This window comes from Stegastes partitus, unplaced genomic scaffold, assembly GCF_000690725.1.
Source record: "Stegastes partitus isolate 25-593 unplaced genomic scaffold, Stegastes_partitus-1.0.2 Scaffold167, whole genome shotgun sequence".
Taxonomy (NCBI): domain Eukaryota; kingdom Metazoa; phylum Chordata; class Actinopteri; family Pomacentridae; genus Stegastes; species Stegastes partitus.
In genome coordinates this window covers 535,113-552,117 of record NW_007577898.1, presented here as the reverse complement: position 1 = coordinate 552,117, position 17,005 = coordinate 535,113, and the positions used below count along the sequence as shown (strand labels likewise).

At 40.1% G+C, this 17,005-nt stretch overlaps 1 protein-coding gene across 1 annotated transcript in view; it reads right to left on the bottom strand.

The window, feature by feature from the left end:
• piezo2b (piezo-type mechanosensitive ion channel component 2b) overlaps positions 1-17,005 on the bottom strand; it is a 129,474-nt gene that overhangs the window by 23,786 nt on the left and 88,683 nt on the right. The window contains exons 25-35 of the mRNA XM_008279680.1: positions 12,742-12,985; positions 11,765-11,882; positions 11,172-11,328; positions 8,909-8,998; positions 7,462-7,589; positions 6,022-6,090; positions 4,786-4,889; positions 1,901-2,021; positions 1,741-1,821; positions 1,208-1,374; positions 293-486 (exon numbers count right to left, since the gene is read on the bottom strand). Of these exons, the coding sequence (XP_008277902.1) occupies positions 293-486; positions 1,208-1,374; positions 1,741-1,821; positions 1,901-2,021; positions 4,786-4,889; positions 6,022-6,090; positions 7,462-7,589; positions 8,909-8,998; positions 11,172-11,328; positions 11,765-11,882; positions 12,742-12,985 (1,473 nt within the window). The remainder of the gene's footprint in view (positions 1-292; positions 487-1,207; positions 1,375-1,740; positions 1,822-1,900; positions 2,022-4,785; positions 4,890-6,021; positions 6,091-7,461; positions 7,590-8,908; positions 8,999-11,171; positions 11,329-11,764; positions 11,883-12,741; positions 12,986-17,005) is intronic.

The following is a 17,005-nucleotide window of genomic DNA, read 5'->3' as shown; positions in this document are numbered from 1 at the left end:
TAATGTAGCTGAATCCAGTTACTATATGTGGTGTTATATTCTCAGTGCACAGTATTTTGAACAGCAATAATCAAACAACTGTCCTCACACGTCCTCATTCTCCTGCTACCACACCTGAACCACATTGCTCACCTGCTGCTGCTCTTCATAAAACTTTTTTTTAAACTCCAGCAGCTGTCTTGTAGGTTTTAAGTCTGCATCCTCTTAGGAGAAAATCTATTGCCGTCACTTTGTACCCTCTGCCATGCTGAGCTCGGTGTATTCTCGAGGGAAATGACAAGCATCCTCGTACCTGGATATGCTGTCTCTGGAGGCCGTCGAGTCCAGACTTTCCATCGGGTAGCCTCTTCGCCTCCTGCGCACTCTGGTGGAGCCCGAAGCCGACTCGTCCTCGCTGAGCTGATCCATGCTGGCCTGCCTGGACATGTTGAGCCTCATGGCCTTCTGGTAGTAGACGTGGATGCTCTCTCTGGACGGCACGTTGCCCTGGCAGGAGGAGAGGAATCATCGTTTACTTGTTCTCTTAATGCTCTGAACCCCAAAACCTACTGACAACCAAATGACCTCATTTGCCTGAGGAGGAAACAGGAAAGAATCATTTAAACTTTTTGATGATCCTTGATGTGACATTCAATTGAAAAATCTAATCTTACAATCTGGATATTCTACATGTCTCATTTGAAAGTGCGTCAAAAACAAGGCACCTGCATTACCCAGAGTCTGTAAGAAGTGGAGAAAAAAATCTCCACTTCTCAGGGCAATTATGAAGCCATTAGTGACTTAGCTGCAACCAAGAGTCAGGTCACAAACATTCAGGGACTTTTTGACTAGACGGGGCCGACCAGCAGGCTGTAATTACAGAGAGCAGATATGAGTCAAGTGTGGAAGCAAAGCAGAGTGAAACAAATTATGGTTTGTAGAGCTACCGTTTTATTTTAGAGTATTTTTAACATCCGTGGGCACTTGGACCAATGTTCTACATGTTGATTCTAGGTTTCTGAAAAGTTTTGTAAAACAATCAAAGAAATTCAACTTGTGTTTTTTTTAAAAAATGATTTACGCTATACTACACAAAATACACATTTCAGTTCCCTCTGCTGCGAGTCATGGTTGTGCTGTTTCCACAAAGGCTCAGGACTTTATATTGCAGTTAAAAAAAGTGTAAAAATGCCACCACAAAAAAAAGCCAGCGTGGAGGTCTATGTACCTTTTTGACCTCTCGAGTCAGCATGCAGCGCTCTATTCGCAGCACCGTGGAGATGTCCATGTACTCCCGGCACATGTCATTCATCCACTTGGTGAAGCTGTCGACCGTCGTCTGAAAAAGCACCCAGGTGAACTTTATGATGTTGAACACTCGCTTGATGATGTTGTCTGAGGGAGAGAACGCAGCACAGAAGAGGTTGCAGTAGTGGTAGCTTAACAGCCTCAGAAAACTAATAAATATTCTCCTGATAAATCACTGAAAACCACCAAAGGTTAGCAACATGGAGAAAAATCACAAAATATCCAAAGTTCTCTGGATGGAGACTTTGCACATTGGAAGAATTGCAAAAGAAAAATGAAACCCTACTACTAATCTACAGCAACAGACACCAAATTTTGACTTGCACTCCCCATTAAGTGTTTCTGGTCGAGAGTTTAGAACAAGCTGTGACTCAGTTGTACAAACCTAACACAACAACAAGCCAATATTTTATTCAAGATCTCAAGAAACAACTTTCTTGCAGAGAAACCAACCTGGACCACCAGACTTCTTGTTCTCGTCGCCCTTTTCTTGGCCATCAGAAAGCTCCCCGACCTCTATGGTCACGTGACCTGCTGAAGTACAGTAAAGGCAGTTTATTGCAGCTGAAAACTCATCATGTTTGTTTGTTTTTCTTCTGTACAATCTGCTTACCATCTTTCTTGCTTTTCCTTTTTCTCACCCCCCTGGTGTATTTCTTCCAGAACTTGCGTCTCTCTTTGCCTCGTGCCCTCAGAGCAGCTTTGGGGTCGGTGATCCAGGCGTGATAAAGAAACTGGGGAACAGACGGCAGCGGTTTAGTTTCAGTGAAAGGATGTGAAGAAGAGGCGTCGCCGAGGGGAAGAATGTGCCAAAGAACAACAACAACAAGCATCAAATAAAAGTTTTTTTAAAAAGTAAACTGCGGAAGCAAGTTTTTAAATATAAACCATCTAAACTTTAGACCATTTCCTAAAGATAATCTCAACTTTCAAGTTTAAGGACCAGTCCAGCCTTGAAACCAACATGCACGAGCTTAATACATGACATGAATTAACCATCTGCCTATTTATTATTTCTGTTTTAAAAGGGTAATATTATTTGGTAATGCAGCTACAACATTTTGACAATAAAGGTTGCATTCAATTTATCAGAAGATATCCATGCCTGCTTATTGTTTCTTTTTCAAACAACCTGTTTGTCTTCTGCATATTCAAGTCAAGTCGCTGTTATCTGTGGAGAACATTTCACAAAACAGCCTAACGTGGTGGCTGCTGAACCAAAAAGAGAAAGACCCGACAACAGTCTATAAAATACAAGCTTAGCACTACAGCAGCTGAGCCTAAGTGCTTCTCAGTAGAAAGATAAGATTGGGACTGAAAATTTGACAATTTATTCAAGTTTAAATATGAACCCCGAGACCCTATGTTGTTGTGTATAAGTTAAGACCTGTTCCCTATGAACAAACATACCAGCAACAGTGAAAAAAAGGAAAAGAAATCTGAATACAAACCAATTTTTATTTGTTTTTTAAGTTTTTTTTGTGTGGCTTTTTTGGCCTTTATTTGACAGGACAGTGGAGAGAGAGACAGGAAAGTGGAGAAGAATGGTGGAGGGACCTGCAGCAAATGGTCATGGGCTGGATTCGAACCCACGACCACTGCGTTGGGACGAAGGCCCCAGTACATGGGTCGCCAGCTCAACCAGTTGAACTATAGCGGCGGCCCATACAAACCAATTTTTATCAAAAAAAAAAAAAGAAAGAGAGATGAAAATAGAAGGTTGACTGATGCCAGTTTGTTTTTATTTTATTGTATGTTTTAGATTTTTCTTTTCATGCTTTTATTTGACAGAGACAGCGAGAGTTCCAGGAATGTGGGGAACGACATGCGACAAACAGCTACTCAAGTCTGCTTTTAAACCGTGCAGGTTGATTTTATTAATCTACTGTTAAATAAAGGAGCTGTGTGGAAGGAAAGTTATCAGTCGAAGATCACAACATTTGGTGCATTAGCCGTTATGGCACTTAACTCTGCCCAGCTTTGATCACACCGGTCCATATAAATAATGTTTTGTACAACATTTTGATGGACAAACTGCAATCATGAGCAATAACTACCTATAAAAATCTTGTGCAGGGTCTTGATACTAGTTTATCTTATTGCTGCACTATTATTGTTTTATTTACTGTAAATACACTCTTTGCACTATTCTTAAACTTCATATTTTAGATTTTGCTTTTTGCACTGTTATAAGACGGCCGTTCAGTTTGAATGTGCAACGACAATAAAAGCATGTGCATGAACTTTTTTTTGTTTTAAATGTACTGAAACACCACCAGCAACAACACACATCCTCCAGCAGAAACCAAAAGAAACCACCCATTACATGCCAAAAAGCGAATAATTCCTCAGCAGCAGAGCACACAGAAAGACACAAACACATCATGCCACTCAGTCAGACAACATCCAGAACTAAAGCGTTTCCATTCCAGGTCAAATTGGATGATTTCTGCCCGATCAGTGTTTCCCTGCTGTGTAAATACACACATCTATTAATGTAGAACACCAAACATGCGCTGGAAGGGGCCGTTTGCAGTGTTGTTGTTATTTAAGCTGGCAGGCATTCACACAGAAAAGCGGCGAGCAGCGTTAGATTGGAGGTGAGTACCTTTCCTGCCTTCACTACATACTGCAGCACAGTTTTAGGCAGCTTAATGATAGACTTGGGCAAAGCCAGAACAGCGGAGACAAACTTCCCGATCGCTCGCTGAAGAGAGGGAACAGTGCGGGAGAGTTAGTGGGATCAGGTTTCACACTGTTAGAAACACAAGAGGTTAAATGTGTGAGGAGACGGTAGACAAGAGGAGGATTTTGTAACCCAAATACAGGCGATTATACACAGTTTAAGCGCGTTAGTGTTCAAAACCAGAACTCATTGCAAAGCAGGAATATCACAGTGTAAAAATATAGAATTAAAAGACTTTTTAATTTGAGAAAACAACAACAAAAAGCACATTAGAAGTAAAACTACACACTGAAAAACTCTACTTCATAGCAAGACTTTAGTTAAAGAGATGCACATAACTGCAGTGTTTGGTTTCTACACATTTGTGGGTGTGTAAGGGATGAGGGGAGGGTTTTTTTTCTAGGAATATGTCAGAGAAACAGTCTGCAGCTGTTGTTACAACATGATAAATCAATCGACGTGCTTATGCCGTGCACTCCACTCAAGTGTTATGAAGTGTCATGTCTACGCCAGGCTGCGAAAACTCAACAGAAAAAAAAACAACATTTACTAACTTGTCAAAAGCAGTACACACTAAGGAAATGTCACCCTGTGTAGTCTGTGTTTTAAAACAGCAATGCATCCTTTCCTAGGCGGTAAATCTTATAATGAATAGCCGCTTTTAGGAAACACACCGGAGCAAAAAGAACAATATCTCCCTCTGTCATGCAAAATAGAAAGACTGCCATTTGAGTGTCTTCAAAAACAAACACCTGTGAAACAACATTTATGTGACAGATAAAGGCCCCGAAACCAACGATAAAATGAGCCACCTGAAACGCCGACTTCTTTGGCGGCTCCTCGTCTTTTTTCTCCTCCTCCTCCTCTTCTTCCTCACTCTCAGTTTCAAACAAGTAATAGTCTCCACTTCTAACCACTGAGGGGCAAAAGGCGCAGCGTTATTACACTCAGACAGAGAGCTGAAGTCACTTTTCATGACATTAAAGCAAGGATCAGAGAAGGTTCCCTCGCTGAAGGGAAGACGTAGCGTTACATTCTGTTCTTCTAAAGTAAGTTTACCTTCTGATAGCTATGAAACAGACACAACTTCAAAAAGATGGTTGAAACACAGAAAATGCACATCGCAGACGTTAGTAAAACTGAAATAACTATGAGCACAAAGCACAATGAAGAGTATCTGTCAAAGTCTCTGGTTTCAGAGCGCACAGTCGCCTTTAAGCTAATTGACAGAGTGAGCGATTCCAGTCTACAGTCGTGTTAGAAGCAATGGGATAGACAAGGCTGACTTATGTCCTTGAACAGAACCGCAGTGGGCAGGAGATGAGGGAGGATGCTGGGAAAATGGAGATGAAACATCAAATGACAGAGAGATAAAATAATTTGAAAATGTCATGTGGGGGGTTGGAGTATGAGACATGAGTTCAAACCAAACAGGCCACCGCTGCAGCCGCTCACACAAAAGCCTTTGATTTACCACAAAGTGACGGTTAAGGCCATCGTTTTATACATTTGATCGGCGGGCCAATTGCTGTTTCTCCTGGGTAACACCTGTTTGGGGATCATGTCTGCAGGCAAAGAATGAAGAAACCCCTCGTCCTTTATTCCGGTGCTGAGAATAAAAGCGAGCCGACTTCATGTCTTTGCTTGAAAATGTTTGACAACACAGAGATTCTCTACTGGGGGCTCTTCAGGTGAGACCAGAGATGGAGTTTATGTTTTAAACGACGTCGACCTCCAGCCGTTAGTCATTTTCTCCTTCTTCATGGTCTCATCATGTCTATTTAAGGCAACCCTGCTCTGACACGGTTTTAATCTCAAACCCGGAGTGCTTCTCCACACATGCAGGGTGAAGCTACGCGAGAGCTACAGGTAACCAGGACCCTTAAATAGAGACAGAAAACGATTAAAGTCTGGAGGCGAGCGAAAAGCTACTGGTGCCTTCAGAGCCCCAGGAGCAGTATGGGAATCCTCAGCGTTCTGGTCAAGGACACAAGGGCCAATCAGAGTGGAGGAAGAGAAAAAAGGGGGGTTTGGATTGGTCAACCTACTGGAAGCATGGTCAACCCACGGCCTCCACCACTGCTTTTTTTTGGTCTTGGCTTTCGTTCGCTGTGCTCCTAAAATTTCACAAATACATCAAGGCAACATTTCATAAGAAAATCAATTCTTTCACTGCAAACTTTATTTCCACTATATGAAGCTGCTCTTTTAGCTTAAATACTGATGGAAAAGACATTTCATTCAATTCATTATGTCATTAACCCTCTGAACCCCAAAAGAGCCGTTTAAAAAGCATGTTGAGGCCAAAATCACATCATTTTACAGCAAGAATAGTCAGATTTTTAACTTTTTTTGACAGATGTTCACCTGCTCATCTGTTATGAGTTGTTCTGTTTGGAAAATTATTCAAATGTGAGCATAAAATTTTGACATTTTATTATTATCACTTTATTATTTAAAAAAAAATCCCCAAAACAAACCATTTGGAACAACCAATTTTTGTAAAAAAACAAAACAAGAACACCTGTGCTCCTTGACAAATATGAGAAGCCATTAGTGACTTAGCTGCAACCAAGAGTCATGATACAAGAATTAGAGACTTTTGTTTGCTGAGCTGCAAACTGTGTTTATAGGAAACGGTAAGAACAGATAAAATGATCAGATTATCAACTCTAGACAGTCCTTGAATAGCTCATGAGTGAGAAACGTAACCAAATTCAAACTTATATTTTTCATATTTCATCAACTTTTTTTCTACTCTATTATTTTAATGTCACATTCTTTAAAAAATGCAAAAAAATTAACAACTTGCTTTAAAACTCGGGGACTTCTTGGTTAAACTGCAGGCTGAAGAAATACGAGACAAACATACAAACAAATTAAAAGTATAAACAGTAAACTATCTCTAGTGTGTAGAGCCACCATGTTTCCAGTGTTGGTAACGCTACAAGTTTCTCCAAATCTTGTTAAATAAATCATCAAAGATTTCATTTTATGATTCATGGCATTAGATCTCAACTAAGCTGCACATAATTTGGACTTTTCTGAGTTGAACATTCATGTGACAAAAATTCTGGGACTTTTTGCTGAACTAGACTGAATTGTAGACAAGAGACAAACTACAGAAACAAATTACATATCTGAGGAACCTTTTTTCACAATGATGGTGGGTAATTTTGTACATTTTGATTTCAGGTTTGCTCAGTTTTTATTGAAAAAAAATGTCAACTTTCTTTTGTATCTTATGGCATTATAACTGTGTGATGTTTGAGTTTCCTCTACTTTCAGCAATAATTGTGCTGTTTCTATTGAGGTGCTTGACTTTACAATGCAGTGAAAAATGTGAGTAAAAATGGGACAGGAACACCTTCAAAGGTTCAGAGGGTTAATTAGATGAAACAGACTCACACCCACCTTCCTTGAGCAAATGAGCAATAATACTACTATTACACCAACACAGTGAGAGGCCCCAGCAGGCTTCATCATACCATCATCGTCGTCGTCCTCCGCCGCCGGCTGGACGAGCGTTTGCCCCTCTCCAGACTCCTGCGCCAGGTTCAGCATCTTCTCTTTGCCTCTTTTAAACTTTTGCTGCCTCACCTTAATGCGCTCCATCCTGATTGGATCAGAGAGACGGTGAAGAGACACGAAGCGTCGGCACAGAAAAAAACATCCTAACAGCCCCGACTGCAAACATCTCCGGGCTTCATGTGGAAATCAGTGTACGATGTGTAAAAGCGAGTGCTCATTAGAGATCGGATACTATGAGAGCTGATGAGTAACTCCTGAGCTAACTATAAGTGGTGGAAATACATAACCGTTATGTCGCATCATATACTAAGAGCTGGCTGCCAGGAAATCATAAAGGCTGAGCCAGGAGATGCTCGTCGTCTACGACAAGCTTTCCCAGTCATGTTTACTTGCTAAATTAGACCTAATGAGACTCATCAAAGGCATTTACAACCCTGAAACAGACATAAGCATTCTGTCTGAGCTTACCTTGAAGTGATATTCTAAACTTTCTCAATTTGTCAGCAAATCCAATTAGACAATAAATTGACTCCACTGAGGAGAAGTGCCGGAGCAGTCTCTATTCATGTGTGCTGCACAGCTCAATTATTGTCTAAAAACTATTTTAAAAGACACCACATCGCTGCACTGGAAGACACTGTCCTTCATTATTATAAGCACACACACTGCTGTCCCACATACATCATCCTGCTGCTGTGAGTTCTCATTAAACGTGCATCAATGCAACAGTAAAAAAAAAAAAAAAAACAGGCCACAGCAGATGCACTAATTATCCCTGCTATGATATGTTTTTGACAGTTTGGTTTTTTTTAAGAAAAGGAGTAAATGCATTTGCAGGTGAGTGCCACGAAGAAGGCAGGGAGGCTGAGAAATACTTATTATGATCATTTCGTGGGATTTGTTGACAGCGACACTTTGAAAATTAGGAGGAAAGAAAAACAGCCCATCATAGCAATACTTATATACTTATATTTATATGTACATTTTTTTTCTGTCTCAGATATGTGTATCTCTGTGTTAATGCTGCTATCAACAACGTGAATTTCTCCACTGTGAGATAAATAAAGGCATATCTTATCTTATCTTATCTTATCTTATAGCAAGTACAATGTGAGAAAAAAGTTATCCTGAATTTTATCCCAGTAGCAGAAAGGAATTATAAAAACTGTGGGTTTATAATTCCTCGATTCAAAAAAATCCTTGTTTCTTTGCAGAGGCCTCTTTTCTGGAGTGGCTCTAAATAAATACTAAACTGGAATCCAGAGCGAGATGTCGGCAGAATTATTTTAAGTCATGAGCACTAACCATAATTTATTTAACAATTTAAAGTCGTGCCAAATCAAGTGTTGTTTACGCACAGACACAGCGTTACGCAACATGAATGTTAAACATTTAGAGTCTCACTGTCTCTTCAGCTGCTCCACAGATTTGCGTTCCTCCTCCAGTCTGGCTCGGACCGCCTTCACTATGGTGGCCTGAAACAGCTCCGCCCCTCTGAAACGCACACATGAGAAAAACATCAGCTAAATTATTAGTGTGTAATGTAAAGTCGGTTAAACACTGTCATTTTGCATTCATTAATCAATAAATAAAGGCTGAACTGTAACTTAGATCAGGGGTGTCGAACTCTGGTCCTCGAGGGCCGCAATCCTGCATGTTTTAGATGTTTCTCTCTTCCAACACACCTGATTTAAATGATCAGCTCATCATCAAGCTCTGCAGAAGCCTGATAACGATCCTGATCATTTGAATGCTATACTGTACCAAAGATGTTTTTGCATCAGTGCAACAACACGATGGGCCCAGTGTGTCCTGCTTCACCTGCTGCAAAGCAGATGATCGGCTCTCCGGAGGAAAGAGCTTTACATGAATTCTATTCAGGATTCTCTACGTGGCGAGTTTCTGGTCGAGTACCTGGAAGCGAGGATCTGCGATGCTCTGATATCTGCCACCACGTGGAGAAAGTAGTAGCTCATGAAGACTCGTCTCTGCNGACAATTTAGAATCACCAATTAACCTCAACATGTTTTTGGACTGTGTGGGAGGAAGCCGGAGAACCCGGAGAGAACCCACACTGCACGGGGAGAACATCTAAACTCCACGCAGAAAGATTCCGGTGCCCCCACCGGGACACGAACCGGCAACCTTCTTGCTGTGAGGCAACAGTGCTACCAACTGCAGCCCCCCCTTATTTACGTTCAGATAAAAAAGTAATTCATTTTATTGTATCTAAATATAAATAGCTGTAAAAACAATCTTGTGTGACGAGCAGTTCAGTCGGAAAAATCTCGGAAAACTAAGCTCAAAATTGGGATATTTAATTAAATCTAATTACTTCATTCTTCATGACTCATTTAAAAATTCTGCAAAAATTGACCTTTTGCACCAGATCCTGTAAAAAAAAAACAACAACAAAACAAAAGTGTCCCTCTGTGCCACCAGGAAGCTCAGCGGCAACCAACAGTCATTTGACAAAAGCTGAAGGTCTATTCAGCTGAACTGCACGCAGTGTTTCCACAAAGCAGAGAGAAGACAGTCATGGAAACAAAAAAAAACTGAAAGCAGAAAAATATTTGAAGAATTCATTTGCAAAAACAGATAGCTCCATCTTCACAAACCTTCAGAAAACCCTCTGTTCCATCGTCTACCTGAGATAATATCAATTAAACTGAAGTTATCTCTATTGTTGTCATGTCATTTCTACTGAGTCAAATCCACTCAACTTCAGTTTGACTGATATTATCTCAAGCAAGCAACAAAATAAATACATTTCCTGAAAATCCACAAAATCTGTTTCTGCAAATGAAGTCTTCATTTATAGTTTGTAGATGCACAATTTTCTTTCCAGCTGTTCTAAAACCTGTGGCCACTTAGGAAAATGTTGTACATGTTAATTCCATTTTTTTCTTCCCATTTTTAAAACATACAGTCGTCCTTAAATGTGTTCATAGCCTCCCGTTAAAGAAGGAAAAACACAGCTGTCATTGAAATAAGTTGAAATTGACAAAAGCAATAATAAATAAAAATGTATTAAAAATCATGACATTGCTTTTGAATTGTGGTTCAACAGAAATATGAAAAGAAAAAAAATAAAACACAAGCAAACAAGCATGATGGGACCTGTAAACTAACATTTTGTTGAACAACCCTTTGAGCCAATCAGGTGTTTTCTGTAACTCTCCGTCAGACGTCTGCACCTGTTGACAGGTATTTAGATTTTGGTCCACTGCTCATCAGCAAAGTGCTCTAATTTGTCCAGGACAGTTTTTTTTTTTTTTTCAATTATTCTTTCCAACCACAATTCAAAAGCAATGTCTTATTTCACTAAATTACAATTTAGCAAATTTTTATTTATTATTACTTTTTTGTTTTTTACTTATTTGAGTGACTTTTGTGAATTTTGCCTTTTCTTTAATGGAAGGTTATGAATACATTTGAGGACAACTGTTGCTAATCAAAGAAATTCACCTTTAATGTTTTTTCTTCTTGTCATTTATTCCAACTATGCTATACTGCACCAAAGATGTTTTTGCATCAGTGCAACAACACGATGGGCCCAGTGTGTCCTGCTTCACCTGTTGCAAAGCAGATGATTGGCTCTCTGGAGGAAAGAGCTCTACATGCTACAGAATTCTATTCAGGATTCTCTAAGTTTCTGGTCGAGTACCTGGAAGCGAGGATCTGCGATGCTCTGATATCTGCCACCACGTGGAGAAAGTAGTAGCTCATGAAGACTCGTCTCTGCAGCAGCAGGAAGGCGAAGCAGATGCTGTCCCAGATGATGCCGGCCTCGTCGTTGGGCAGGTCGCACTGCTCGGCAGCAGCTGGAACGGACATACAACACAACCATAGGAATCTTTTTAATACAAATTCATTACAAAAAATGTACTAATGTGTTCACATCACAATAAATGACTGCCAGTAACTAGGTATAGTGGTGGAAACTGATTTGAACTGTGCAGTGGATGCGAAAAGTTACTCCTGAAACAATAACACTCAAAATAGGGAATCTGACAGCGTTTACTTTCAAAGACAGGTGACAACGACGACATCTATGAGCCTAAACCGCCGAGACTCTCAAGAATATGTTGCTCTGATTATGAATGAACCTAATTTTCTAATCACTGTACATCAGTTTCCTGCAAAGATGAAAAACCACATAAACAAGGGTTTAATTTCAGCTTCTGAGGGAACACATCCTCACCACCTGCAGCAGTGACAGGACATCGGTGGTAAAAGCAAAATGTTGACTTCACTCACGTGTGTCTTTCTGGCTGGTGTCTTGATTGTAATCCTTGATGGTGCACGCCAGACTGAACAGCTGGATTAACCAGCATGAGTTCTTCATCAGATGCTTCAGGTAGCCACAAGCCAGGATCTACGAACAAGACTCCTTCATTAAACACTTGAAAAACAATTGTTAATGTTAAAATGTGATTTTCTAAAAACATTTAACAAAATCAAGATAAATTCACAAATTCTCAGCAGTTTGTGCAATGTCAGCTTCTGTATCATGAGCAGCATTTCCATTCATGTAATGTGCAATATTTCATATGTTTTCAAGTGTAATATTTCAGTTTATTGTGGCATATTTCATTATCATGTGTTTCATTTTCATTTGCAGCACTTTGACTACATGTCCAACACTGTCAATGCCATGTTTCATTTTAATTTCCATCTCATTTTTCAGGTGCAGTGTTTCATTTTGTTCTTCATTTAGCACAGGGGTGTCCAATCCTGGTCCTTGAGGGCCGCAATCCTGCATGTTTTAGATGTTTCCCCTCTTCCAACACACCTGATTCAAATGAGCAGGATGGTTATCAGGCTTCTGCAGAGCTTGATGATGAGCTGATCATTTGAATCAGGTGTGTTGGAAGAAGGAAACCTCTAAAACATGCAGGACTGTGGCACCTCGAGGACCAGGACTGCCCACCCCTGATTTAGCATGTGTGATATTACCTGAGTATAAAAGCCAGCTTTACTTTTTTTTCTGTGCTATTCTAGCCTTATATTAACTCACTTTTTTGTGCAACATCTGGCACAAGAATTTCCTTCCAGATCAATTAAGTCTTATCTTATCTTATTAATTGTGCACATATGCGCTATTATTTTTAATTTTACACAAAAAGTTTTCAGTGAACTCTGTATCATAAATTGCAAACATCCGTGCAGGCAAATGATTTAAAATATGAACTGTATATATGAAGGTGTTTTCCTGTCGTCCTCAGATTACTCACAGACAAAATGTTCTTCATAGTGATGACGAAGATGTTGTACGCGATCAGGAAGTCCCAGTAGTGGAGGATCTTTTTGATTGGCTTCAGCAACAGCTCGCCTCCAAACAGCAGGAAGTAGAAGCAGGCCACTAGGTAGCCCATGCAGAAGACGCTGATTCGTGTGGTTCCAGTGATGAAGATGATGGTGAGGACGAACCAGAACAGGTAGCTGAACATGATCACCTTCAGCATGTCCAGGTAGGACCTACAGACCAAGACAGCAGCGTGTTCAATTCAAAATGACATTTTTTAAAGCAACATCAGGCTTTCTTTTTTTTGTTCTGAAAACCACACTAGTTTCTGCCCAGTTCTAGAAATGTTTTCACCAAAAGATTTTTCAGTTGTGGGAACGTTTTATAGACGAACAATCCATTAATTCGCCAACATACCCCAAATATCCTCACAATATTGCAGGTAAAGTGTTTGTTAACGCTCAGAACTCCAAGGAGATGATGGATGTTTTTTCCTCCTGTCACATTTCTACTCATTTTTCCACTGCATTATAAAGTCCTGCACCTTGATTTTCCTTGATTATACAAAAAAATTTAAAAAAATTTAAAGCCTAGAATAAACATGTACAACATTTTTCCAGGGGTTGCAGGTTTTAGAAATACTGGAAAAAAAGTGGTGACTGTACATACAATAGACATTTAATTACTTAGATTTTTAATTTGCTATTTGCTCTGTGAACATCCTGCAATTCAACCAGTTCAGGCACGAAGCTCCTGAAGTTTTGGTCATGTGACTGTTGGTCGCAGTGGATTCACGAAAGGCTTCACAGTTGCGCCGATGAGTCTAGAAGTTTTAGTTTTTCACAAAATCTGGGTTATTTTTTGGTGATTTTTTAAAAAATGAGACACACATAGCAAAGGAATTTTAATAAAATGTCATGACTTTAAGCTTAGACTTGGTTAAGTAGCATCACAGATGAGTATATCAGGGACCCTTTGACGACGAATCCATCGATTTGTTCAGTTTTTACAGTTTCTGGCTGATACATAAAACAAATTGTGTCATTTTAGTGGTTTTATTAAAGACAACATGCCTTTGAAACCTGCCGACATGTTTTGAGGTTAAGAGGATTAATGAGCTAGCTTTAACAAACTGTCTATTTTCAGTAATTCATTCATAAATAGCTGCATAAAGTTAAAGTTAATAATATCTACCTTTTTCTACAGTTTTCAACCAGCTCATATTTATGTCAACAACAGAACTAAGCACAGAACCTCCATTTACCAATGAATACAAGATTCCTTTAGGATGTTAGTCAATAGATATTTAGGGGGAAAAAAAACACTTCCAGATCAAAAATAAACTTTCAGACACTTCAACTGTTTTCTCTTTCAACTTCAAAATCACACCAACATGCCCTCAGTGGAAGCTAAAACGGGGATTGAGGTTTATACAAAAAAAACGAGAGGAAAATATCACAGTGTAAATTTGGAAAAGTAGTGACAGTAATTAGTGAAAATTGAATGTTTAGTTCTCTGGCAATAGTTTTTCTGGTCCCTGTTTTGGTTTTATTCAAAATTAGTGCAGAGAGACACATTTATATTTACAAAGGAAGTTTGCTAAATGAGGCCTTTTGCACTCAGGCAACAGGAAAGACGGAAGATGGAGCGAGCTAATGAGCTGTTTTCAGTCCCATGATGGTGGAATTAGACACCGTGGACCTCAGCCAGCTGCAAACACAGGTGAGGATACATGTTTACCACATAATGAAAGTCAAAACAACACTTCAGTTTGCTCTGTTGCTGTGTTGTAATCCGCCCATCAGTCACACTTAGCGTATCAGCTGGAGTCTGATCAATGGACGGGACTCGGAGTGCAACCTGATCCTGTCACTCAGCACAGGTGCCCGACTCCTGTGTGTCTAACACGCTAAAAGCATGCGTGTGGATCCCATGTTAGCGTGTGATGTGCAGAGCGAAAACATAGGATGCATTGATTTGATGGACGTGGGACCACAGTGTTTAGGAAGCAGCCCTGATGAAGTGGAATCGGGCCGGAACAGCTGAGTGAGTGTCCTTCTTCATCAGGGGGGAGAAAATACCTTTTCCATACTTGAAAGCTATTTATTGAGTTAGAGTACAGGGCAAAAGCGTCTGAGTCGTGGAGTGACGGACAGAGTGTTTTTGTGGATTATGGATTTCTCTCCCCCCGCCCGCCCCGTATCCGTAATTCGATCCTGGAGGGAAGCGATGGAATAAGTGCAGAGCTGCTGTGGACAGACGGGCTCTGCAGCTCTCGCTCTCGTTCTACTTGCGCTTGTTGATGGACACAGAGTGCGTTAATAAAAGACTTGTCCACTTTGCGCATCAAAACAGTGGAATGTGAAGAGCACATAATCAATGGCCGTGGACGGGTCAGGATGCTCTCGCCGTCTTTCAAACTCGCTCTCGAAATCCCGTGTTCGCTGGTTTTTATATGTGCAAGGTCGGCATCCAGCTCTGGATCAACATATCGGACGACAGCCAGAATTCTAAATTATGTATACACTGGGTGTTCAATAACATCTCTCGCTAAGCTACTGACATGAGCTACTGTCATCCGTCTGGGTGTTTTTCTTACCTGTATTTATGTAGGATAAAGGATTTGCTGAGCGAGTGTGTTCTTATTCAGCACCGCCCCACTTAAGATTTCTACGGTTACACAGTTAGCAGCCAAATACAACAACAGTCTTCTTCTGAGTGGGCCTCTGAACAGCTCAAATGGACAGAATGGGGTGAACAGAAAGGGTTTCAGTCAGGGGCGCATTAGCGTTTGTTGTTGAAATTTGGGAGAAAGATCCATATTGGCTTTTCTAATCCAATTTTAACTGACCGGTGAAGGGACTCAGATGTACAACCATTTGTTGCCAGGCTGCTCCTCTGGGCCTGCAGCGGTTTTAAAGACACTCTCTGCTGGAAATCAGGTTCTTTATGATGATATTTCAATCTTAACAAGGTAAAAATAGGTGATTTTTATATGCTAGAAGACGTACCATGAATGAAATAAAAAGTCAGTTGCTGAGGATTTCTGCCTTGAAGCTGCAGTTTGCCGATGACAGTCTCAAAATCATCGATTCAGACTTTCATTTTTATTTAGACTTTTGTCTCTGATCATCATCTCAGGTGACTTTAACCACACATCGCTCTCCCCACATTCAGCCAGTATGTGGACAGCCCAACCGGAGACAGTGGGGCCTTGGACCTGCTGTGGATGAATATTACTTAATTATTGTTATTTTATTGTACTTTCTTTCTGTGTTCTTGGATGCTGCTGTTTACAATAATTTCCCAGGTCTGGGATAAATAAAGTACATTCTATTCTATTCTGTTCTGTTCTGTTCCGTTATGGTTTCATACTTTACAAACCTAAAGAACCAATCCCGTCATCTTGCAGGTTGAGGCTTTCTGTATCATTATTCATCTACAGAATAATTAATTATTAGAATAATGAAGAATAATGTCAGTAGCTAAACTGCTCCCTGTATTACAACTTTCAGAAAATGTTAGTTCTGCAGTTTGAAGTCAGTGATCTCTCTTCAGTCTCTTTGTAAAACATACTTTTACCAGGAAGCCTTTCCTGTTTTTACTCTGCTGAACTGTCTGTTATTACTTTTAACAACGTTTTGACCTTTTCCAACTTTGCATATATACACAATGTTGCCTATTTAGAAGTTTTTTCTTTAAAAAACGATCCCTTCACACCTTAACATGGAACTCTAACTCTACGCTATTACTTCCGCTACAATCTGTCTCGACCCACTCTTCACCCCTCACTGCAGCTCGAGCACACCAGCTCACCTACAACTCTGCTCTACCACTGAAGCACTTCCATAAACTACCCAATAGCAAGTTGGAATATTGGAATAATTCAGTCGTGAATGCTCGAAACCAGAAATTGATTCTTAAGAAGACTTATGATAGAGAAAGCTCCACCCTGCAGGTTGACAGGATCGGTTCATGATTTGTCTTCCAGCATATAAAAAACGCACCACAAGGACACCTGAACAAGGTTGAAAAGTTTATATTCAGCAAGGCTCTTTCCCCCTTCGAACCCCACAACCTGCTAGCAGGTCTGAAATGCATGTTGCTTTGGAAAAAATTAGACTAGACTATAAAAAATCTTAATTTCCTTAAACTAATCATCTGTGACTTGCTGCTTTTTCAGAAAACGTAACCAAATCTAAACCTAAAGTTGTGATATTTTATTGAAGTCGAATAATTCCTTTAAAAATTCT